Genomic DNA, 24,357 nt, shown 5'->3' with positions numbered 1-24,357 from the left:
GTGCTGGGAGCCGACGCAAAGAAAAGGTACAACAGCAAGTTGTGTGATTCTGGAAATGCCACGTCACCTGGAATGAGGCCAGGTTCCGTGAAACTGGGGATGACCCAGTGGATGCTTCATACATACCCGTGGGCGAAATAAGTAGTGTTGCAGGGAGGAGCTTTGAGAAAGAGCCTCACCTCAGAGGCCTCGCCCGTTATCACTCAAAACCCTTCGACATGACGCCAACCCGATTTCCGGAACGTCGTGGAAATAGTGTTTATGAGTGTGAATTGCTATGTGTGCAGACGGAAGGGCAGAAGTGCGTGCGTGTGTGAAATAATGCAAAGTATTAGGGCGTAAATCTGCACAGATGAGGACGCGAGGCTGAGCTCTGTAAACCGCAGGAGACAGCAGAGCTTTGCTGAGACCTTCAGCCGGGGCTGAGGGCTGAGATGGGGTCGGAGGAAGACCACCTGGGAGGCAAGACCAGGTGCAGGAGCCCGAGCTGGACCCCCTCACCGGGGGCCTGGTGACGTGCTTCTGACCCCCCTTCCAGCCCCCCTTCCAGCCCCCGTGGGGCGCAGCCCTGCCCCCCGGCCCCTCGGGCCCTGGTCCTGAGGTGCCTCGCCCCCCGGGATGCCAGGGACCCCATCCCCATCCCCACGCGAATCCTTGGTGCTCTGTGACTCAGAGGCCCTGGAAGGGATGCTCAGGGGGCCAGGGGCTCAGGAACCCGGAAGCCTGGCCTCTGTATCAGCCACTTGGTGGCCTTGGGCAGAGGCGTTTGCCACAAAGTGCAACCCGCAGAGATGAAGACTCTTCCACAGACGGGTCGGGGACATCTTAGTCGAGGGTCTTGTAAGGCAGGACAGGGCTCCTGGGCCAACTCGGGGGACAGTCCCCTTCCAGGTGCCCCAGTGGCTCCCAGACTCACACCTGTGCTCAGAGCCCATCCTGCTACCCACACCCCTGCACCCTCCTGTCATAGAGCATCCTGTCCTCGACGTCGCTAGTTCCGGGCCCAGGGCCGGGGACGCAGCCAACCACTGGCCCTGGCAGAGGAGCTGCCCCCACCGCATCCTCTCAGCTGTGGCTCCTCCCCAGCACCGCCGTGGGGCCCCAGGTGGGAGTGCAGCCCCCAGCCCTCACCTCTGAGGGCTCCGCCCTGGGCCCTGAGCCCCCCCAGGGGCCTCCATCGCATCCTCTCAGCTGCGGCTCCTCCCCAGCACCGCTGTGGGGCCCCAGGTGGGGGTGCAGCCCCCAGCCCTCACCTCTGAGGGCTCCACCCTGGGCCCTGAGCCCCCCCAGGGGTATATATATACCTACACACAGGTATACATGTACCCACATAAGGTACATATACACCTATACCTAGTTATGTGTCAGTCACTGTTCCAAGTACTTTACAGCTAGAAACCCGTGGCCTCCTCCCAGCGACCCTCTGAGACAGGACCCCTGGCTTCGCAGATGGGCAGACGCGCACCAACGCCCTACGGGACACAGCCAGCGAGGCCCACGTGGATTAAACGCATTTGCGTGGATGTGTCTGAAAAGTGAATCCTCCACTGATGGTACTGTTTCCACAGAAAAAGGCTTTCCCTGTTCCACACTATTCCTCACAAACTTTGAAACATAATCCACCAGGACATGTGGACATTTTAGCAGCGGTGTTTCAGGGTTCCTGAGACCCGGTGGGCAGGACCCTTCCTCCTGCCCCTCAGTGCCCAGCTCACAGGTGCCCCTCCTCTCACCTGCTCCCCTCCCCCCCGCCCCCATGACGGGACACTTTTCACAGGGAAGAAAAACATGAATTTTTCTTCTCGTTCAGATACATTTTTGTGAGAGCAGATCTTTCTTCTTGGAAGAAATCACCACGGAGATTACCCCTAAAGTTTGCCCAAACGATGATGTACAGCAGGGTGACTATGGCTAATAAATAATACTCCTGGCACCTTTGAAAGCTTCTCATCCCAAGAAAAAAATGTGTGACTAAGTAAGGTGAAGAACGCTAACTAGACTTATCGTGGTGATCATTTTGCAATATATACAAATACCAAATACATACAAACGTCGAACAAAAAAGAAATACATCTTTACACGGACGAACATAAAAATAATAGCATTGAAATCATGCTAGATAAAAATATTTTCCTGCAACTTGAATTTTCATCTCACAAGATGTCCTGGAGAAGCTTCCAAGTCTCTGTCATCTATAATCTACACTGTTGTTTCTAACTGTTCCATGAAAAAAAAGAAAAGAAAAGAAAAAAGAATTCCTCCAATTGTTTGCAATAATAAGAAAGTCTGGAAACAGCAGCACCTCTGAGGGATGTATTAGTGAAAGAAAAACGTTTCCAGAGGGCAGCCATGAGGAAGCCAGGCGGGTGCAAGACAGGTGGAGCAAAGCTGACTGCAAACGTGTCACAGCAGGAGGGGTGGCTGGAGGTCAGAGTCTAGGGCAGGGAGTGGGCCGGGGAGGGCCTCCTTGGCCTGACTGCCTCCACAAGCCCTTAGAGCTGCCCTTGACATCCCCTGCAGGTCTGAGCCTGAGGTCTGACCTCGGGCTGGGGGACTGCAGGAGCCGTAGGTCAGGAGCTCAGTGACTCAGGACAGGGCAGCCCTGAGGTTGGGCCCTTTCAGAACCTGGGCCCCGATGTGCGTAGCTGAGTCCTGCCCGGTTCTTACACCGGTTCTATTGACTGAGCCCTGATGACGTTTGCCCCTCTCTGCGGCCCCAGGGTGGAAAGTGTTCCCCTCTGCTTGTCCGCCCCCCCCCCAGCAGCCTTCCCGGGACCGGCTTCGCCAGGGCCAGGCTTTCCCGGGTCCCTCCAGCCCCCTGCTGCCTCCACTTGTCCCTGGCCCTGGCTCTCTCTTATGGCCTGTGGGGCTGCCTGTTCTCCTGAATTCTCACCATCTGCCCCCTTGGGTCAGCCACCGTCCAGGGGACCAGACTCATCACACCCTCCCGGTGGCCCCGGGCCAGGGCTGTCCGCACCGCAGCCTCTGTCGCAGGCCACACCATCAGCACCAAGGGGGCTGGTCCTCAACTTGGCTTCATCTGGGTCCCCCGCAGGCCAGTTCGGGACCTGAGAATGTGGCAGGAGCCCAAGGGGACAGTGAGGCAGTAACTTCTGCCAGGCCGGGTGCCCGGCCCTCGCTGGTGGCATGGGCGCTCGGCCGGGCAGGCTCCTTCGAGCTTGGGCTGGAGCTGGCAGGTGAGCGGAAGCCCCTCTGCCCAGCCTCCCTCGACCGTCCAGTGCATCTGCCCGCCAAGGAGATCTGCTCTGCCCCGGCCCCTGCCCCACGCCCACCCCGCCAGGCTGAGCACTCCTCACGTGATGCTCTGCTCCCGGCCAGGCTGAGTCACTGCCTGGGGCGGGGCTTCTGCTGAACCGCTCTGTCCCTCAGGGCACTTGGTTTCTTTAGGTTTCTTTATCTTTAAAATAAAGATACCAGCGATGCTTACTTCCTAGGGCTATAAGCGGGATTAAGTGTTCGTATTCGTTCATCCTGGGGTAATATCTGTACAAAGTCAGCCACGTGACAAACCCAACCCCCACCCCCCGAGGGAAAAGGGCCAGACCTGCCTCGTGAGATCACTTGTCTCAGCACAGCCTGGCTCTCGAGCCGCGGTCCTGCTGGTCACACACCCTCTTGGGGCCACAGCAGCGTGAACAGTAAGGCCTTCTGAGAACCTGGTCCCCTTGCCTTACCGGCGCTCAGCCCGCCCCCCGCCTCTTCGCCCACTGCGGCAGGCGGTGTGCGAGGGGCCTCCGGGACGGGGGGACAGCCGGCACATTAATGCATTTCCGAAATACTTCCCCGCCGAGCCCGGATTCACAGTGAGATTCTCCACGAGCAGCTTTGGGCCGTTGCACACAGAGGCCCTGTGCTTTCCTTCCTCGCTGGTGAGCACCTCCCTTCAGGTACACCTGCCGAGGACGTGCTGACGGCGGCTCCATCGCGGCTCCCATCCCCGGGAATCTACACACACCCTTCCTCCTCTCCCTTAACCGTGACGGCTTAGGCAGAAACCAATCTCTCAAGGCCTGAAGGACAGACAGGAGCACAAAGGGGACCCGGGGGGCCCTGCAGGGCTGGTGAACGACGGAGAGGCTCCTGTGGCCTGGAGCGGGGGTTGGGTGCAAACAGGGGCATCCGAGCAGAGTCCAGGGCTGGCAAAGGCTGCCCTGCCCTCCCCACGCCTCAATCTGTGCCCTTACTTTCAGAACCATTTGCAACGTGGCATCACTGAGGAACAGTCCAGAATTCAAGGTGACCACGAGGCAGGCAGCCAAGTGGCAGGGCCCCGGCGGGTGGGACACAGACCCCGACTGAGACTGGCTCCATCCTCCCCAGGGTTTGACCTTAGTCCAGTGGCTGAGCTCCTGGGACCCTCCACACCCCCATCTGTAAGACAGAAGAAGGGTTTGCAGACGTCTGCTCAGCTGCTGTGACAAGCACCGCGACCCGGGGGCTTCAACAGCAGAAATGTATCTTTGCACAGTCCCGGAGGCGGGAAGTCTGAGCTCAGGGGTCCAGCCAGGCCGGTTCCCGTGCGAGCTCTGCTCTCAGCTTGCGGACAGCCGCCTTCCCAGTGCGTCCCCACGTGGCCTTTCCTCTGTTGCCCTTGTGTGGGGAGGGAGGGAGAGAGAGAGAGGGAGAGAAAGAAATAGTGAGAGAGCACTTTGCCCATCATGAGGGTCCACCCTCATACCTCATGTCACCCCGATTACCTCCCAAAGGCCCCATCTCCAAACACCATGGGGGGTTAGGGCTTCAACACAGGAATCCGGGGAGGATATAAACATTCAGTCTATAACAGATGTCTACCTTCCAGGGCTGGCATGAGGGTTGAAGAGATAATCCCTGGACTATAGCACGCACTCAAATGCTATCCCTTAGATAGATTACAGATAGATAGATAGTAGATATAATAGACAGATATTGATAGACGGATGGATGGATGGATGGAAGGTAGGTACAAAGTACAGTGCGGAGAAGAGGGTGGGGGATGAACAAAAGAAAATGGGAGACAGACACAGAGAGAGAAAGAGAGGGGAGAGACAGAGGTGATTTTCCGGCCTGTCTTCGCCTCCAGCTCTGACCTTGGGAACTTGGCCCAGCACCCAGCTCTGAGGGCCTCGTGCTGGGCCCCGCCTCCCCGATCCCAGCACGCGGGCAGCGAGGCTCTGCTCAAACACAAACCAACAAGGAGCCACCCCGTGTCTGCTGTGCTCCTCCCGGGGGGATGCGAGTGCAGGGGGCCTCGGGCTGGGGAGTGCACTTTGCACGTGGGAATGATGGAAATAATTGTGGCCGAAGGATAAGATGGGGTGGATTAAAAATAGCTGCAAAATCTCTGCAGTCGCCCCCGTCAGGAGATGTGGCTTCTTTCCCTATTCCTGGAGTCTGGGCTGGCCTTGCAACCTGTTTTAACTGATAGAATGTGCTGGAAGTGACGTGAGAATTCTGAGCGAGGCCAGCAGAGATCTTTCGGCATCCACGTCCTGCTGTCCTACTGCTGCCGCCACCGTGTCACAAGCCCAGGCTCACCTGGCCATGTGCAGGAGAACCAAGGCCCCCAGGCAGCAGTGCGGCTCACAGCCCACTGCGTCTGTCTCAGAACATCCCCGGCTCGTTGACGCACCAGGTGGCCACAGCTGCGAGAGTGACCCCAGGTGAGGTCGGCAGGGGAACCTCCCAGCTTCCTCAGCCCACATTGCTGAACCAAATAAACAGTTGAATTTGAACAAATAAACAGTTATTTATTTGAGCAGCAGTTGTTATTTGAGCAAATAGCTGCTGTTTTAAGCTACTAAGTTACGGGATGCTTTGTTTCACGATAAAGGTCATTAAGACACAAGAAAATAACCCATTATCATCGCAGTGGTGATCTATTTTCCAAAACTGCACTGAACCGCGATGCAGCTGTCAGTGGGGACGATCTCACTGACACCCGCTCCTGCGCTATGGCTCTCAGAGCCCCAAGGCTCCGCGAGGGAGTCACCACCTCCCGCCGTGCTGCTGATGGGAGCTCAAGGCGAGACCCCTCCCCAGGTCTGGATGCCGGGGCGTCTGCCGAGGTTCTCAAATGCTGGGGCATCTGAGGTAGTCATCTGAAGCCGAACTTCTGGGACTGTAACACACAAGAGAATCACCCAGGGGCCTTGTTAAAACGCAGGTTCCTACTGAGAGGTCCAGGCTGGGCCTGTCTGACGCCCCGGGTGACCCAGGGCTGCAGGCCCACAACCAACCATGCGAGGGAGCAGTAGGGGAGCCAGGCTGACCGGCCTGGAGCCCAGGGGTCTCCACCTCAGCTGTGCATCCCTGTGGAACTTCACAGATAGTTCCAGAAATTCTGATCTCCTTGGTCTGGGTGTAGCCTGGGATGGGATCTCCTGACCTCAGTTCGTCAGTGATTCCAACATGTGGCCTGGGTCGAGGATGCCCTGCATGAACGGACTGGTCCACTGGCTGTGGCTCTTCCACCCACACCGCAGGCTCCTGCCCACCTGGCGAAGACCTGGCCTCACCCCCATAAAGAGCCCCATTACCGCTTCCTTCCGCATGGTTGGAGCCAGGGCGAGGGCTGCTGTGAGGCCTCGGGCACCGCCAAGTGTAGCAGAGAGCAGGGTTCATGCACAGACGTGCCGGCTGCTGTGGACCTGGGTCGGAGCCCCAGGCGGCTCTCACCCTCCCCTCCCCCGCGCAGCGGGTCTCACGCCATCCTGCGGGTTGGCAGGCCGATCGGGGGCAGCTTATGTCAAGTACCCGGTTCGGTGAGAGACCCGGTAACTGGTTGCTCTTATTCACAAGCACAGTGGCCAGAGGCCTGCACAGCCAGCGGCAGAGGACTCGAGGGGCTGAGAGTTCAGGTCAGTGTTTGCCAACGTGCGGCACCCAGGCTGGAAGGCCCCTGCGGTGAGCGCAGGCCCTTTGCACTGCCTGCCCTTGGTGCAGCGTAGGACTTGCAGCTGCCAGGACCTGCCGGGGAGCCAGGCCCTGAATGGCTTCCCTTTAGAGACTCCAACAGTGAAAAACTAAAAATTTTAGAATTGAAGGTGCTCTTTGGAATGGACTTTTTCTGCGTTTTGAAGTGAAAGAAACTCATTTTCAAAAACTGAACTCAAACAACCTTCATTTGATAACCGAGGTGTGTGGAATAAACCCCACGTCAACGGGAAGCCAGGAGATGGTGGGTGTATTTGCTCATGATGAGAAGGCAACTTTGTAAGCAATTCTTGGGCGGCTTGTCTGTGCTGTACAGCTCGGGAAATAGTAACGCTGGTCCCTTGGGCAGGACAAGCAATTCCAGCAGCCGCCACCTTGCAGATACTAGTTTGGGGCTGTTTGGGGGCTTTTGGGGAGGGGGTGTTGTAGTGGTATTTGCTTGGTGGGGAGTGACAGTGTCTGAGAGGGAGAGAGACAGAGAGAGAGAGAGAGAGAGAGAGAGAAGGAAAAGCAGAGAAGAGGGGACAGTGTGACGGCAGATTGTAAACGGCGCGGTCCAGAATCCAGTGTCTGGGAAATGGGGTTCCTACATCCAAGCCCCACCCCAAACTATGCTGCCTTTTTTCTGTTCTCCTTCCTTTTCTTTCTTCCCTCAAACCTGTATTTTTTTTAAATTACAGAAGTCTCAAATACTGCACACGTCTAAGAGGAGAAAGTGGACATCCATCTTTCTGCCCAATCCCTCCAACAGTGGTTCTCCTCTTTCAGTATAAGAACCGCCTAGGAAACATGTTAAAAAGCAAGTATAACCGGGACCCAGCCCCAGAGCAGGCGATTTACCGGGTCTGGAGCGGGTCTGAGAAGCTCCCCACTCAGCCAGCTGCCGCACCCCCTTCCGGGGATTCTGCCCCAGGCCCAGGTGCTGGGGCTGGTCACAGGCGTGTGCCCCTCCTTCACCGATGCACACACACGCATACAACACATAAGCGTGCTATGTGACGTGGAAAACACGCACAGAACACACACACACACACAAAGAGGCAGGACCACACCACAGACTGTGTGCAGCGCTCCCAGCCTGCCCACGGAGCCCCGACCCGTGGCCCATCCCTCACAAACCCAGCACCTCCTGCGAGAACATGCTTGCGGGCTGCTTTCTGCAGTCCCGGACTTCGACCCCTCTCTACCTCACAAAATCTGCCCACATAGAATCAAATAAAGCCACACCTCGTGGCAGTGACACGCTGGAAGCTCCGGCTGGGCTTTATCTGCAGTTGGCAGTAGATAAGGCTCTGCTGCCCTGCAAACGGCCTTGAACCTCTGCTGCCTGGTGATTTTGTGGGCAGTGGATACTCCAGTGGGTATTCTTTGTGCCTTGCCAGGCAGCACACAACAATGAGTTCTCTGAAAGAACCGGCTCCGGGGCTCCAGGGACCACGTGAGATTGCGGAAGGAGCACAGATCCTGAGGTCAAACAGGTCTGAGCTCAGATCAGCTGTCCCTTTCACCGGCTGTAAGTATGGGGACCAGTCTGCCTCTGCGCCTCAGTTTTCTCACCTGTCAAATGGACACAGCAGTGCTCCACCCACAGTTACATCGTAAGGTTCAGTAAAAGGACACAGAGGGAACTTTACCCAGAGCCATGTTTCAGCAAATTCACCCGGTTGCAGCTATTCAATGAGCACCTGTTTCTTGCACCCAACGTGCTGCCTCACTGGACCTTGCTTCCCACGGCCCGGGAACCAGCCACGCGGCAAACACACCCACCTGGGTGGGGCTCACACCTGGGGGGGAGCTGTCCTTATTATCCTTATTATTTCACGGCCATCAGTCACCATAGGCTGGATGTTGATTTTGCCTTCTGATGGAAGTGAGAGACGGGCCCAGGTTGGAATTAAGGTACCCGGTGTGAGATACCAGGCACCTTTTCTGGGCCCCAGGCCCTCCATGGGCTCAGGCCTTACTGGAGCCAGTCACAAATGGGGCCTTGGTTAGTGCCGGTTTCCATGGATGACTCTTTAGATAAATGGCTTGATATAAATTGGTCCTCTCCCCACCCACACGGTCCATTCCCCCAAGTGGAGAGTGAGACGAAGCCCCTTGGATTCGCTCATCTTCCCAGCTGAGTGAATACTGAAGGTGCAGCCACCGGTCTCCATCAGCTGGGGCTCACCCCACGTCAAGCGAGGTTCTGACACCAGACAACATACTGAAGAGGGCGCTTCCCGGGACTGAGGGGTCTGTTTTATTGCACAAATTTCAGACTGTTTAGTGTGTAAACAAGAAGTTGTATATTCAGAAAAGTGCAAAAGAAAACCCAAGAGATAATAAAGACTCCAGAAAAATGGAAAATGTTTTTGGGGTAATGAAAGCCAAGAAAAATAAACTTAAAATCCATTTTGAATAAGGCTCTGTGTTATTTCAATTCTTTGTGTATATGAGTGACTCATTGTAATCTAGTCACAAGTGATGGAAAGAGTGAAATGAAAGACAACTCCAAATACAGTCAGTTTCGATGCTACGTTATATTCAATGTCTCTGATAAACCCCTAGGTGGAAAACATATACAATTTTCACCAAAAGAAAATTTATCTCTTCTCACTAAATAAATGTGGACTGCGTGGCAAAAGAATACTGGCTTCAAGTGGGGCTACATTTGTAGCTGCCCAGAAACTGTCATGTCTGGGTCCCTTCCTGCTGGATGGAGGCTGTCTGCATGTGATAAGGGCCTCAACTCATTTCTTAATTTAAAATTTTCATCCATTGTTTGCGCACTTATTAATTAAAATCAGTGTATTGAACACCTATTATATCGTAGGTACTGAGAATGCAAAATGAGTGAGCCTCGCCTGCCCTCACAGAGCACAGAGAGAGAGAAGGGAACCACATCACGGGCGTGGGAGGGACTGCAGGGCTGAAGTGAGGTCCAGCCTGGCCGCACGACCAGCAAAGTCCGCGGGAAAATCCGGAACAGAGGCGGCGCAGCCAGTGCTTCACTTAGCCAGACGGCCCTGAGGCAGCAAGGTCGGCAGTGTGTGTGGGGGGAGGGCTCGTACATCTGGTTCTGGGAGGCCAGAGGGGCCCTCCCTTTCCTGCAGTTCTCTTGCTTTGGACCAGGGGGTCATTAACTTGTTCTGTGAAGGTGAAATACTGTCCCTTTGTGGACCAGGTGGAAGAGCCTTAGGTATAGTCACCGTGTGGGTACGGCTCGGACCCTGTACCCTTGGTCCTCCTCGGTGAAAGGAGATGAAAATCCCATCTCCTCCTCCCATCACCACCTCCCCCGCACTGGCCTTCCCTCCTCGTTAAGAAGTCTCTTAGAGGACATAGGATTAAATATATACGTGTCTGTGTGCGTGTGTGTGTTGGTACATATGTATACACACATAGGATTAGATATATATGTATATGTGTATGTGCAGATATATGTGTATATACGTGTGTATTCCACTGGTGTTTTAAGTGAAGGGTTTTGTTTCTTCTTTGGTTTCTCCTGGAGTTCTTGGCGGCCGTCCACATACTGACATTTCACCCTTCACGCACTCTGGGGGATAAGACTTCCAAAATCCAGTTCCTTGCTCTCAGGAGTTGGCCAAGCAACCAAATAGCTTCTGTCTCCTGTGTCTCGAAATCGTCAGGGCGGTGCAGGCTGCATTTTTCCAGGACGGGACTGGATGCCAAAGTGATGATGTCACAGCCCTGGCACCAGCCCCTCCGTTTCCTGTTCCTTTCCTCCCGACAAACTCATGAATCATATCAGCTTTATCATTCGACTCAGGGCTCACTTCCCTGTTCCACAGACGTTTGGACTTATAGGAGGTGGGAGCCAAGTGTCATCAAAACACGAAGCCTGAGTAGTTTTTTTCTTACAAAGCTCGAACACATGTTCTCCCGCCTCAAAAAAAAAAAAAAAAAAAAAAAAAAAGCACAGTGTCTGGCTTAATTTGGAACATTCTGGCCAAGCGCTCTGCTCCCGGTTTCAGACGGTGGTGATCTCATCCGAAAAGCTGGAGACCCCCAGGGCAGAGGCAGGCAGGGTCCCAGCCAAAGTGGCGGCAGGGCCCTTGGGCGCATCCCGTCTTGGCTCTCGAGGGGCGGGCACACTACGGGGGTCATAACAGTGAACCCAGTCGAGTGTTCCAGACTCTGAGGCACTCAGATGCAGGCTGTGATTGTGTTTAGAGATCACGTCTCCCCCTCCCCCTCGACGTTTCCCCAGTGTCTCTCCCTCTGCATCTCACATCTCTGCCCTCGGGGAACAGTGTTGACAGAAAAGTGAAACAAGGTCTACTGTACAGAACAGGGAACTATATTCAATGTCCTGGGATAAACCATAACGGAAAAGAACATTAAAAAGCATGTATATATATGCATAACTGAGTCACTTTGCTGTACAGCAGACATTAACACAACATTGTAAGTCAACTACACTTCAATAAAATAAATTTAAAAAAAAGAAAAAAATTTCAACTGGTGAGTTTGAAACTAAAACATCAATGACCCATACATACGAGGAGGGTCTCAGGGTCAGAGGCAGGAGTTACCCAGATGCTCCGCTACCTGGAAGGTGAGCTTACCTTACCTCACAAACACCCACTGCTGGACCGATCAGGCACTTACTGCCCGACCCTCTGAGGTAAATACTAACTGTTGGCCCCATTTTACAGATGAGGAAGCTGAGAGCTGGGAGGCACCTTGGCTAAGGTCGCAGGGCTGGCGAGTGTCCAAGCCTGGGGAGATGGGGAGGATTCTGAGTGCCTGTGGGCACATGGGTGCTGTATGACGTGAGTATAATATTACAGCTGAGAATCTCAGTTTGTAAAACTCACGTACACGTTTCAGAAACTCCAGGTATATTTTAGTGTAATACATTTGGTGTAATGAGATGTGACGTTCGTATTTACTGAGACACGTTGCTGTGGGGTGAAAACATACAATCTAGTACACGCACAGGGGGAACAGCAATATCATCAGACACACGGGAGCCTGTGCGTCCCAGGCTCAGGTCTGTGTCCTGCCTGGCTGGTTCCACAGGCACCTCTGCAGCCACCGGGGCTGCACGTGGGGAGCAGGCGAGGTCCCGTATCCCTGGTTTGATTCCAAATGTGGGTCCTCTTGGGCTGCAAGGCTACTTTGACCGGGTGATAACTTTTTTCTGGAGACCTTAGGCTGGGCTTGTCCACATTTAATTGGCTTTCCTGCATCTTCTTTGGATAACAGTTATTTTGAAAAGTAGCTGTGACTGTTGAGCTCTGATCCCCCCAGCACTTGTCTAACGAGGTGTTTGCCGGCCAGGAAGCTGTGGGGTTCGGACGGTGACCTCCTTTAACCCAGGACCGCGAGGCCCCTCCACTGGCCCATCGGGCTCGTGAGACCTGCTCCATCCTCTGCTCTGGCCGCCTCTCCGACAGCTGTTCTGCTCCCTCTCGGGGGAAGCAAGCTTCAGAAGAGAAGCCGACGGTCGCAAGTGTATCTTTTGCGTTTACCATGTTATCGGTATTTAAATTTACAGTCGGTGACGTTAAGTACATTCACATTGCTGTGTGACCCCCATCCATCCACAGAACTTTTTCATCTTCCCAAACAGAAACTCTGTCCCCATTAAACACTAACTCCCTATGCCCCCCCTCAGCCCCTTGAGACCATCATCCTACTTTCTGTCTCTGATCCTGACGAGTCTAGGAACCTCTTTAGAATCACACGGTATACGGCTTTTAGTCACTGGCTTTTTCCACTGAGTATAATGTCTTCCAGGTTCATCCATATTACAGCATGTGTCAGAATTCCTTCCTTTTTAAGGCTGACTCGTATTCCACTTTACGCATGGACCACACTTCGCTGACCCACTTATTCTTTGATGGACACTTGGGCCGCTTCCACCTCTTGGCTGTTGTGAATGATGCTGCTGTGAACATGGGTTCACGGATATCTCTTCAAGACTATTTTCACACCTTTTGGGTGCATATGCAGAAGTGAGATTGCTAGATTATATGGTAATTCTATGTTAATCTTTTGAGGAACTGCCATACTGTTGTGTTTTTTTTTTAAAGGGCTACATAAGATGGGCAGGTAATTTTTTTTAATTAAATTTTTTTAAAGAAAGCGCACGATAAACTTAGGTTTCACGACAGATTTGAAGCAGTTCACTGATGGGGCTGCAATATAGCCTTTTGTTTTGGTTTATCCACTTTGAGAAGTGTTACAAGCTTCCTTCTCTTTAAGGATCAGATTGAATTAGAATCTATTATTAGTAACATATAGTCAGTGTTATAACATAAAATCAATAACCCTAGCGCTACTAGATTTACCCATTAAAGGGGACTGACACAGTTAAGATTTTTTTTTTTTTTTTTTTTTTGCGGTACGCGGGCCTCTCACTGCTGCGGCCTCTCCTGTTGCGGAGCACAGGCTCCAGACGCGCAGGCTCAGCGGCCATGGCTCACGGGCCCAGCCGCTCTGCGGCATGTGGGATCTTCCTGGACCGGGGCACGAACCCGTGTCCCCTGCATTGGCAGGCGGATCTTCAACCACTGAGCCACCAGGGAAGACCACAGTTAAGATTCTTGTTTTGCTCTCTTTCCTCCTGAATGTGTTTACTAACCTTTCACTTTTCCAGACGTTTACTCATTCAGCAGACGTTAAGCCCTTTGCCATCTGCAGGGCCGTCCATCAGCAGGTACCATCTTCTGCAGGTGTCCGTGTCCAGCTTCTCTAACCCACGCACTGCACACGCAAACGCCCCAGGAAGTAGACCCAGACAGAGACCAGTGTGGTGGTGAGGCCTGGAGACCCCAGGAGCCTGTGTCCTATCTAAGGGGTGGCTGCTTGTTGCTCTGGGGGAATGGAGGCCCCGTGTTCCAGATCATTCTAATTTCTAGGAAAAGCAAGAAATCGAGAATTTCATGTGATATCTTCCAGTTTTTAAAGGCTAACCCCTTATTCAGAAAAACATTTAAAACACTGTACAGTCCAAATAAAAACACATTTGCAGGTCAAATGTAGCCCGGGGGCCACTAACGTCAACCTCTGCTCCAGCTGAAATTCTTTTCCGGGTCTCAGAGGCCAAATCTGGCGTACATCTTGCTTTCCGCAGGGCGTCTTTCAAGAGGGCATGAGCAAGCCAAGAAATGGGATGGAGGTGGGCTTCCATGAAGCGAATGGAGCTATAGCTTCCCAGCCCCTTGCTTGCCTGGGCCTCTTCTCTGCGCCCCATGCTCCTGGAGTGTTTCCCAAAGTGAGAAGCTCCGACCACAAGTGACAGTATGGCTGTCTCTTTCCACAATGACTTGCCCTCCGTCCTACTTCCCCTCCTCTCAGGTGGCACTGAACTGGCCGGGGATATTCTTGGGAAATGGCAAAGGGGAAGTCGAACTGAAAATTGAGGTCTGAGTTGAGAGAGATTCATTTTTGTAGTTGGTACAAGTAATGCCTTTGGGCTGTACAAGACTGACTCCGCCCTGACCACTGGTGAGAAGTTTGCGGGTCCCCGTTGTTGGATGCACACCAGAGCCCACCACCCAGACTCTACACCAGACCTGGGATCCTGCAACATCCTGCCCTGATGTTCATCCTGCCCAGATGTGGTCTCATCTGAAGCCACCCTCATGTGGATGACAAGCCCCACTGCTGGCTGTGCCCCTGTAGGGCCAAGAAAGGCTACGATGGGGCTGTTTTCAGGGGGTATGGGTGGAGCGTGGGATGCGTATGCCACGGGTGCTGGGTGGAGTTGGGGGGATCTGAAGAAGGGGAGGGGGCTCTGATGGGAATTCTAAATCCAAACCTGGCCTTCCCGGTCACCATGAAGGATACTTTTCAGTGAAGGAGGAGACAGCACCTTTATTTAATAGTTCATTAGCATGATTTATAATATTTAATTTAGAAAACTTCAGATATTTACACGTGTGATATACAGACCTCCATTTGTGCTCAAGCCTGGCACCCCACAACCTTAGGAGTGTACCTAGGTCACAGTTACTTTTGTCCACGGTTATTTTGGTCACTAGCACTGTGTTACCTAGTGCTATAAACAACCGTCTTATTGCTCTCATGGATTCTCTGGGACCGAAATTCGGACAGGGCACAGCATGTCTCTGCCCCACAACGTCCAGGGCCTCGGCTGGAAGACCCCGTGGAAGGGGCGACTCTATCGCTGGGGCCAGAATCACGTCTGCTGGTTGGTGCTGGCTGTCAGCTGGGACCTCAGCTCCTAATGTGGCCCAGGCTTCCTTCCCAAGGATGGCAGCCTTGGAGGAGCTCAACTTCTTACATGATGGATCGGGGCTCCAAAGGCGAGAATCCCAGAGAACAAAGTAGCATCTGTGTTGCTTCTCCTGGTCTAGCTACCTGTTGGCTACAACCAAATCACAAGTCTACCTAGATTCAAGGGGGAGGAGACATAGATCCATCTCTCAATGAGAGGAGTGTCTAAGAATTTGGGGGCCACGTCTTGACGCCATCACACAGATACAATATCGTTGGCTATCCTGGTGCTGGAATGGCTTTCAGGAATTCATCCAAAGGCAATTCAAAGGGCATCCCACAGACATCTAAATCTCCTGAAATTTTACAGCTCAGAGATGAAGGAACCTTAGTAGAGGTTTCCTCATATATGACAAAAATTCTAAGAGTGTGTGTCATCAGTCATAAATTTTTGAAGCTGAAACTTTTCTAAAATATCAATAACTATTTTTGATCAGCTATGTTATAGGAAAGACTGAATTATATCTTTCTATTCTCTCTACAGAAAATATCATGAAATTGTCCCCATATGAAAAGGCAGTAAAGTGTTGCCCACAAGTGCAGGTGTTTTAGGCTGTTATGTCATCACATGAACAGCTTTAAGAATACTCAGGACACAAGGCAGGAAGAAGGAAAGAACAACATAAGTAACAGCAATCCAGGAAACCTTCACGGAGGACAGGGAGAGATGGAGTCCAAGAGACACAAGGAGAATGGCAGCTGAGCCAACTGGTCGACCCGTTTGTCGGTTACACCTGCCATCAGTTCTGACTGGCTCAGACCTCATGCCGATTGGCCAGTGCCTGCCTTGGCGGTTGGTAAATGTTTTGCATGTCATCCCTGTCCGTTAGAGAGAACAATATTAACGAAGGCACAGAGAAGGAATAATCTTGGCCTGCTTACCAAACGGTAAGGAAATTAGACTGGCTTGAGGCCAGCTTGGGTAGTGACGGGGGGAGTACAGCTGTTTAATGATGGTAAAACCGATGGTGAAGAATACTGAATGCCAAGCAAAAACATTTGTACATAATCCTGCAAGCAGTGCAGAGGAATGAACCCTTTCAGTAAAGTAGTGACAAAATGGAAATTTTTAGTGTGTTTTAGGAGGATTACTGCAGTCGTCGAACAGAGAAAAACCAGGAAGACCTTTTCAGGAGGTGGTTGTAATACTCCAGGCATGAACTTATCAGATGTTAGCTAGGGAAACAGGAACTCAGGCTTGTTTGTGTATCATCTCTTTAACTCAAGCTTTGTTTTATCGGCTTATAATGGATCACGTGTTGAAGACCCCTGGTGCCCCACTTAAAATCCTCTTGTCCCATCTCCTTCTGGCCACTGCAGTGACCGGCTGGGATGTCCAACCAACCCACTGGGCACTCACTTATGCACAGCTCAGAAATGCAGGGCTTTTGACACCCTGAGAAAAACCAGGGATGACTGGGGACGTGAGCTGTAGGATAAATGCTTCCCCTTTTCTCCCCACCCTGTGATGACCCATTTCTAGAGCTTCCAAAAGTTTCTGTGGGGTCAGGAAGTCCCCTACAGAGGTGGCTGCCTTGACTGTCCCGGCTGTCCTCCTCAGTCTCCCGTCTCACCCGGACTCTCCCTCCTGTCCCCTGTGGCCACATTGCCAAATAAACCACCCACGCATAAGCCTTTGTACCACATGCTCCTCTTTGGGGGAACCCGGCTGAGGCAGACCAGGATCCTCACGTCCAGTTCTTCTGAAGCCACCATGGTGGAACCTCACATAATGCTCTGCCCCTATTAGGAGCATCGACTCAGCCAACAGCTAATATCTCCTTTTGACCTTTTAATTCTTTAAACTCATTTGTAGAACGGATGCAGTCCCACGTACTAAATGGCGATGTTAAGCTTGAAGGGAGGTCATTTGAGTACTGGGCAGAGCGGGGAGTTGAGGGTCATATGATTTGAGCAGAGAGTCTAGAGTCATATGATTTGAGCTTTGCCACCATCTAGGCGAGCGATCAAGGCAAATCATGTCACTCTTCTAGGCTTTGGTATTCTCATCCATAAAACAGGGAAGTTAGTAACCACCTGCCTGCACAGGGTTCCTATAAGTAACAAACAGGCTGGTGTATGCATGGTAAGGGTTTGCTAATTTGAGTGCTCAGCTTCCATCCTCCCAGCCTCTCAGTGACGTGACCCCAATTTTTGCTTGGATGGATAGTCACCTTTCCCCAGCACACCCCACCGCTGCCCCCCACCACCCCGCCCCCTGCTCTAGAGAAGGCTCTGACTGACTAAATCGAAAGAGACCATTTATCGTTTTCCTGGACTCCATGGCTGGACAAAGAGAAATTTATTATGGGACCCGGGAAAGAAACTCCCTCACTCTTCCGAGAACGATCAAAAGAACAATCTCTCTCTGCCCTGGATATGGGTGAGACAGCAGGTAATTCCTGGAAATTGCTGGACATCACCTTATGACCCTAACAAGTGTCAGCGTAAGAATGAAGCAGAAAGGAGGGTGAGCTTACTGACCTTCTGAATCCAGCTACATCCAAAGCCCACACGATGCCTGGTCTTTCCAGATAAGTGGGTCATTGAATCTCTTATTTAAGCCAGTTTGAGTCAGGCTTCTCTTACCTGGAACAGAAAGGTTCCTAGCTGATACAGTATGTAAACAAGCTTTTTACATGGCAACTCCCTACAAAAAAATTCATTTTTATTGTTTTCCTTACTACTAGTAAGAAAAAATACCTATGGTCCATGGAGCAGGTTGAGGAATATTCCTAAGTTTTCATTTTAATTTAGTACCTTTTGGGAAAAAATCTAAATCACTGCCTTACAGTATGTTCAGAAATAAGATCCCAGATCATAAAACAATGCTACAAAACTGATTGGGTTTTAAAACATATATTAAACTCACAAGTCAAAAAAAAAAAGACTGACTTTTGGCTACATAAAAATGAAAATACAAAACAATGCTATGTGGCAAGAAAAAAACAAAAACAAAACCCTAAACAAAGTTAAAATGCAAAGAACAAACTGGTAGAAATGTTTGGAACTTATATGACAGATAAAGGGTTGGTATTCTCAATATATAAAGAGTTCTTATAAATCAATAAGAAAAGAAGAAATTTCCTCAATAGAAAAGTAGGTTAAGAATTTTGTCATGAAATTTAAAGAACACAAGATGCTCAACTTAAAATCAAAGAAAGTCAAGGGCTATCAGATTAAAAAGGATTGCTAATAATTATAATAACAATAGATATTAAATGCCAGGCACTATAAGAGTTCTCTCACAGATATGTAGCTTTAAGAATGATCATTGTAGAGTTAAAAAAATTTCAATGTCAAGCAATAGAAAATTGGTAAACTGCAATACTTTCCTGTATTGAAATACACTGGGGCCACTGAAAAGTATCCGATAGGCCTTTAAGTGTTAGAATGGAAAGAAGTATGACATATCATTTGAAGTTATCAATGTACACAATGGTCTCATTTATATTAAAATACATATTTACATATGCATTTGAAGTCTGGAAGTAAATGCCAACTACGAATAATGATTCTCTCTCAGGCTTGGGTTACATAAAGACCATTTTATATAAAGTTTTTACAAAATTCATGTAGTATAAAAACATTTTTGTTTCAAAAAATTAAATGAACAGAAATCAGAGCGCAATCTGGGTTGGGTAATCTGGGGCCACCTTGACAGTGCAATTCATCCCTCTTGTCCCCGGCTTCTGAGCACTGATGAAGCATGTGGCAGGTGACAGTACTGTTACGTCTGGGAAGGATGGAAGAAAGGAGAAGGGGCCGAGTGAGACCTACACACTCCACCCTCTCAAAGTAGTGCATGGAGTGAGTTTGCAGGGTTGGCAAGGGCATAGGGAAGGGCTTCTCAGGGAAGTGAAGAACTTCCCCAACCAGGAAACTAGGAATGGAAAAATCTCACGATCAATCAGCTCCAAGGGAACGAAAGGGATCTGGTTCCTTATGTTCATTCCCCTAGACTAAGCTACTAGTGAAGATGTTCACAACTGGGTCCTTGGAAAGTCTGAGAAGCACCCATTTGCCAGGCTCTGGCCATGAAGGCCAGAGGCTGCCCCAACTCCTCTGCCACCAAATCAGTAGTTTCTTGGACTTAATCTACTCCTTTCCCAGCCCTTTGGATTTACCTTTGGACTAATTTGATAACACGTCAGCCCAGCTGTGGCCAACCGAAGTCTGATATGGTCTATGAGCTAATGCCTTTGGCTGAGCTGGCATCTCCCCACCCCACCCAGAGAAATTTGGATTTCTAGATAACCAGCAGCCAGTAGGAATTATCCAAGCAAAGAAGCTCCAGGCTCCCTGAGCCGTGGCTGTGATCAACTTAGATGAGCTACGAGCAAGTTCTCTTGATTGAACCCTACACCTGTACAACTCAAAAGGACCCGATAATCCAGCTTGTAATTTTTCATATGAGAAAACTGAAGTGTGGAGAATTCCACAAAACTAAAAGGAAAACTAAATATTCGTTGCAGCTCTATTTACAATAGCCCGGAGATGGAAACAACCTAGGTGCCCATCATCAGATGAATGGATAAAGAAGATGTGGCACATATATACAATGGAATTTTACTCAGCCATAAAAAGAAACGAAACTGAGCTATTTGTAATGAGGTGGATAGACCTAGAGTCTGTCATACAGAGTGAAGTAAGTCAGAAAGAGAGAGACAAATACCGTATGCTAACACATATATATGGAATTTAAGAAAAAAAAAAGGTTCTGATGAACCTAAGGGCAGGACAGGAATAAAGACGCAGATGTAGAGAATGGACTTAAGGACACGGGGAGGAGGAAGGGTAAACCGGGACGAAGTGAGAGAGTGGCATGGACATATATCCACTACCAAATGTAAAATAGCTAGTGGGAAGCAGCTGCATAGCACAGGGAGATCAGCTCAGTGCTTTGTGACCGCCTGGAGGGGTGGGATAGGGAGGGTGGAGGGAGACGCAAGAGGGAGGAGATATGGGAACATATGTAAAAATTTAAAAAAATAAAATAAAAAATTTGCTGCTGTTCGTTTGCATGTTTGTTTCACCTTGTAACTAAGCCTGGAGTCGATTACATTTTCTCTAAATTAAAATTTGCTTATTTAATCGGCATTTCAGATTCACTGAAGCAGACTGCTGCTCCAGCCCCTCTTCTGTCACTGTTATCTGCAGATAAAGTTGAAAAGAGTTTAAGGCAGTAGCGTTTTGCTTTTCATTGAGGATTGAGGTCACAAGCGGTTAGCATCTGGGAGCGTGTGGGGAATATTCGTAAAATCAGGATTTGAGACTCTTAAGATAGGTCTGCCTCCTCCTGCCAACCTTTTCGAGGAGTTTGAGAGTAACCTTGTTCATTCTGGGGGCTGGCTGGCTATGCTGTACGGAGACTGTGATTGAGTTGAGAGGACGGATGCCGGCTAATCGGAAGCCGGGATGATGAGGTTTGGGGACGACACTGACATTCAGACTGTGATTAGATGGGAGGAAGGGCAGTCAGTGGCTGTGGCCATACTGGAGTTGATTGGATTAAAGTGTGACTGGTTGGCGTATCTAATTGAGAATGGGGGCCGCCAAGTAGTCCGATTTGTATTATGTCTAAGAAAGGTTATGATTTGGGGAGCCTGGAGACAGGAGGGAGTTGGTAGCTTTGTACATCTGGGAGGGGCTGTGCTGGGAGCTGCAGGTTTTCTGTGGGAGGTCCTGAGGGACCCCCGGCGGGAGCAGGACTTGTAGGAAGAGTGTCCCCAAAGGGACAGCTCTGTTCAGGAACAGTGCAAAGTTCCGGGTGGCTGCTGGACGCCGGGTGGCGTGGGGTGTTGGGAGATGGAGGGTGGGGGGGGCGTCATTAGAGACCTGGGAGGAGAAGGAAGGATTCCCATGTGATCTTAAAGGGAGAGTTGGAGGAGATTTTCAAGGAGCAGAGCGACATTACCAGGTTCCCTTCTTGCGAGGATCCCTGGACAGTGTACACAAGATGGACGAGATTGAGAATATGCCGACAGGGCACCTGTGGGCTTTAGGTGGGGAAAAAGCAGAGCTCCTGGGTTAAGGCAAGTGGTGGGAAAGGAGAGAAAAGGAAAACCTATCAATCATCTGGGGGGGTGCGGTCACTGGCTACGTGTGGAGGATAGCAGTCCGGGAAATCACCCAGATTTCTTGTTTGGCCAATTTGGTGGGCGGTACCACCACCCTACTTGCTTCTGGGCACGTAGGTGCCATGTTCTACCCTCCTGTGATAAAGGTTCTCGTTGAGGCTGAAGGAAGGCAATGGGAGGCTTCCCGGAGGCAGCCGAGGGTTCAGGAGTCTCTGCCTGACGAGCTGCTGCATTCCAGGGGGTCACAGTGCGGCAGGATGGCTGGATGAGTCAACGTCCAGAGCTTATAGGGGTGGAGCTGTGGGGCCCGAGGCAGGACAGGTCTGGTCCCAAGGGAAGACGGTTGGCTTAGGTGGAGATCAATGAATTAGGGGGGCCTCACTCTGCTTTGGTTAGAACGCCAAGAAGTCAGTTTTGTGCTCAGATCCCCTCTGTCCCCTACGGCTCCCCCAGCAAGGGCTGTGCCCACACTGCTTCTGGGAACTTGCGCGCTGGGCACCAGGGGGACAGACAGATACTGCAGGAATGACTCTTAAGGGAGGGGTAGGGACAGCAACTAGCACAGTCCTGCCCCGCCCCTAACATACTGACGGGAACTCAGCTGACATTAACACCCTCCACGGAGGTACGGGAAGATGCTTCTGTCTGACCCTTCTCCCCTCACTGGCTTGTGTGCCCGAGAGGAGCCATGTACCTGACTGAGGAGAGAGGTGCTTTTCGCTCACACTGTTTTCCTGCGGTCAGCACACACGAAGCCAGGCTCAGGTCCAGTGCAGGTCGGCTCTCTGGCGGCTCTGACTCTTGCATGTCCGTGCTTGAGTGGGTACCTGGACAGGTAAGAGTTTGCTGGGCAGACCAACCCTGTCCATGTGCAGCTCCCAGGCTTGCACCGTCCAGTACGGGAGCCACAGTCACATGTGGTTACTGAAATTTAGATTAATTGAAATAAAGTGAAAAACCAGCGCCTCGTGCTCAATAAGCCCCATACGGCTGCACGTGGGTCAGCGCAGCTACAGAACGTTCCATTCTGTTGGAACGCGTCCATCTAGACCGTTCGCCGAGCTGTCACTCTGGCCCCTCCGGAACTCCCTGCCTCTGTTCCCCGCTATAGAGTCCACGCGGTGGCTCCGAGCTCCCAGGCCGGGGTCGAGAGCACGCGGCGCGCGTGGCCCCGGGGAGCCGGCGGGCGGCACGGCTCGGTACAAGGGCACCATATGCGCGGGCCGGCCGGGCCCTGCACCCGCTCAACCAGCGCGAGAAGCAGAAGGCGCACACGGGGGTCCTGAGGCGGCGCATAGCCGAGGAGACCATCAGCAAGCCCAAGGTGGGCCGGAAGTTCGCGCCCACTGCGACGCGATGGAGGCCGAGCTGAAGCGGAGCACCGCGGGGCTGCTGACCCTGCACGACGTGAAGGCGCGGCTGGAGGCCCTGGCGCGCCAGCGCGAGATGCAGTGGGCGCAGCGCGAACGGCGGGAGCGGCGGCGGCGCCGGCAGCTGGACGACGACGGCGACGAGGACCCCGAGGGGGGCGACCCCGAGGGCAAGGACGCGGCCGTGGACACGAGCTTCCTGCCGGACCGCGAGCGCGAGGAGGTAGAGGCGACGTCCAGCTCCTGAGCCGGCTGCGGGCACCGGCGCGCCGCGCGCATCCACAGGGGCGGCCCGTGGGGCAGGTCCTCAGCGAGGCGCTGATGGCGCGGCGCCCCGCCTTCCGCGAGCTGCGCGCGGCCGGCGCGGAGCGGCCGCTGTAGGCCGCGGAGGCCCGGATCCGGCCGCACGACCACCCCTTCTACGACCTGAGGGTGGCGCCGACGCGCGGCAAGAGAGGGGCCGCGCTTCACCGTAGACGTGCACGACGACGTGCGGCTGCGCAGCGACGCCTCTGGAGAACAACGAGTCGCCCGCGGACAAGGCGGCGCCGCGCAGCAGGCGCGGGAAGAGCCAGCGCCTCTTCCCCACCCGCCGCCGGGAGCCCTACGAGCCCGAGAAGCGCTGGGACGGCTGCACCGTCCGGCGACGCCAAGTCCGCTCCCCCGCCAGCGCGCTCCGGTGGCCTTGGCCTCTGCCCTGGAATTCAGTCAAGACCGACCGAGGCTTGGCGCTGTGCGGATGTGGTCCTTCTGTGGCTGGTGTTCTTCTCCGTCGTTGGGTGGGTTTCGGAGTGCTTCTAAGGTTGCCTGGCTCTGCTGGGCCGGGTGGAAGCCTCGCCGGGCGCGCGGTGGACGGCAGTGAGGGTCAAGGCTGCTCTGACCTGGGTCACAGCGTTGTGGCCAGGAGTCGTTGTCATGGACTTGGTCCCCAAGCCCCCAGACTGTCGGGGTTCGGGTCCCAGCCCGGCTTCTTACTTGCTGTGTGATTTGAGGCAAACTGATGGAAACTCCGTGCGTCAGTTCCCTCTCCTATAAATAGGGGTAACCATAGCACTGGAGATCAAAGCGAGGATGAAATGAGTCTGTATTTGTCAAACACTTAGACCTCAATAAATACCTGCTCTTATTCTTCTGTTGTTGGTTAATTTATTTGAAGCAGTTTATATGGCCCATTTCAGAACCATCTGAGGGCAAAGGCGGACCTGCCCATCACTTTTTCCCGGTATCAGGGGAGCAGCCCTGCCCTGGGTGTTCCTCAGCTTGGCCACTTAGCCCCAGGGGTCAGGGGAACAGAAAGTTGGTGCATGTGTGCGTGTGTGTGCGCGTGCGTGTGCGTGCACGTGCGTGTGCGTGTGGTGGAGGGTTTAGGATGACTGTTTTTCCTTTGGCCTCAAGCTCCATATGGCTTTTGCACTTTGCTCACATCTTTCCTCAGCCGGGGCCAGTCTACCAATAAGCCCATCAAAGGCATTCTTCATGTCGGGTACAGAGTTTTTGATCTCCAGCATTTCGTTTTGGGTCTTTCTTAGGATTTCTGTCTCTCTGCTTACGTTGCCCATCTGTTCTCACATGCTGTTTACTTTACCCGTTAAGCCCTTAGCATATTTAGTTCCTAGTCTAATGAACTATCTAATGGTTGTTCTAACATCCCTGCCATGTCTGGTTCCGATGTTTTCGCTGTCTCTTCAAATTGCGTTTTTTGCCTTTTGCTC

At 52.2% G+C, this 24,357-nt stretch overlaps 1 protein-coding gene across 1 annotated transcript; it reads left to right on the top strand.

Moving 5' to 3' along the window:
* The first annotated feature begins 218 nt into the window (after positions 1 to 218).
* On the top strand, positions 219 to 23,970 carry FAM50B (family with sequence similarity 50 member B). The gene is given in 14 exon segments (XM_049716168.1): positions 219 to 305; positions 539 to 601; positions 971 to 1,105; positions 3,056 to 3,197; positions 4,342 to 4,394; positions 5,609 to 5,663; positions 6,698 to 6,764; positions 22,238 to 22,490; positions 22,492 to 22,612; positions 22,615 to 22,884; positions 22,931 to 22,944; positions 23,027 to 23,098; positions 23,100 to 23,155; positions 23,157 to 23,970. Coding segments are annotated over 14 exon segments (1,863 nt in total). The 3' UTR covers positions 23,632 to 23,970.
* The last annotated feature ends 387 nt before the right edge of the window (positions 23,971 to 24,357 follow it).

The sequence above is a fragment of the Orcinus orca genome, chromosome 10, assembly GCF_937001465.1.
Source record: "Orcinus orca chromosome 10, mOrcOrc1.1, whole genome shotgun sequence".
NCBI lineage: Eukaryota > Metazoa > Chordata > Mammalia > Artiodactyla > Delphinidae > Orcinus > Orcinus orca.
This window is presented reverse-complemented; position numbering and strand designations above follow the sequence as displayed.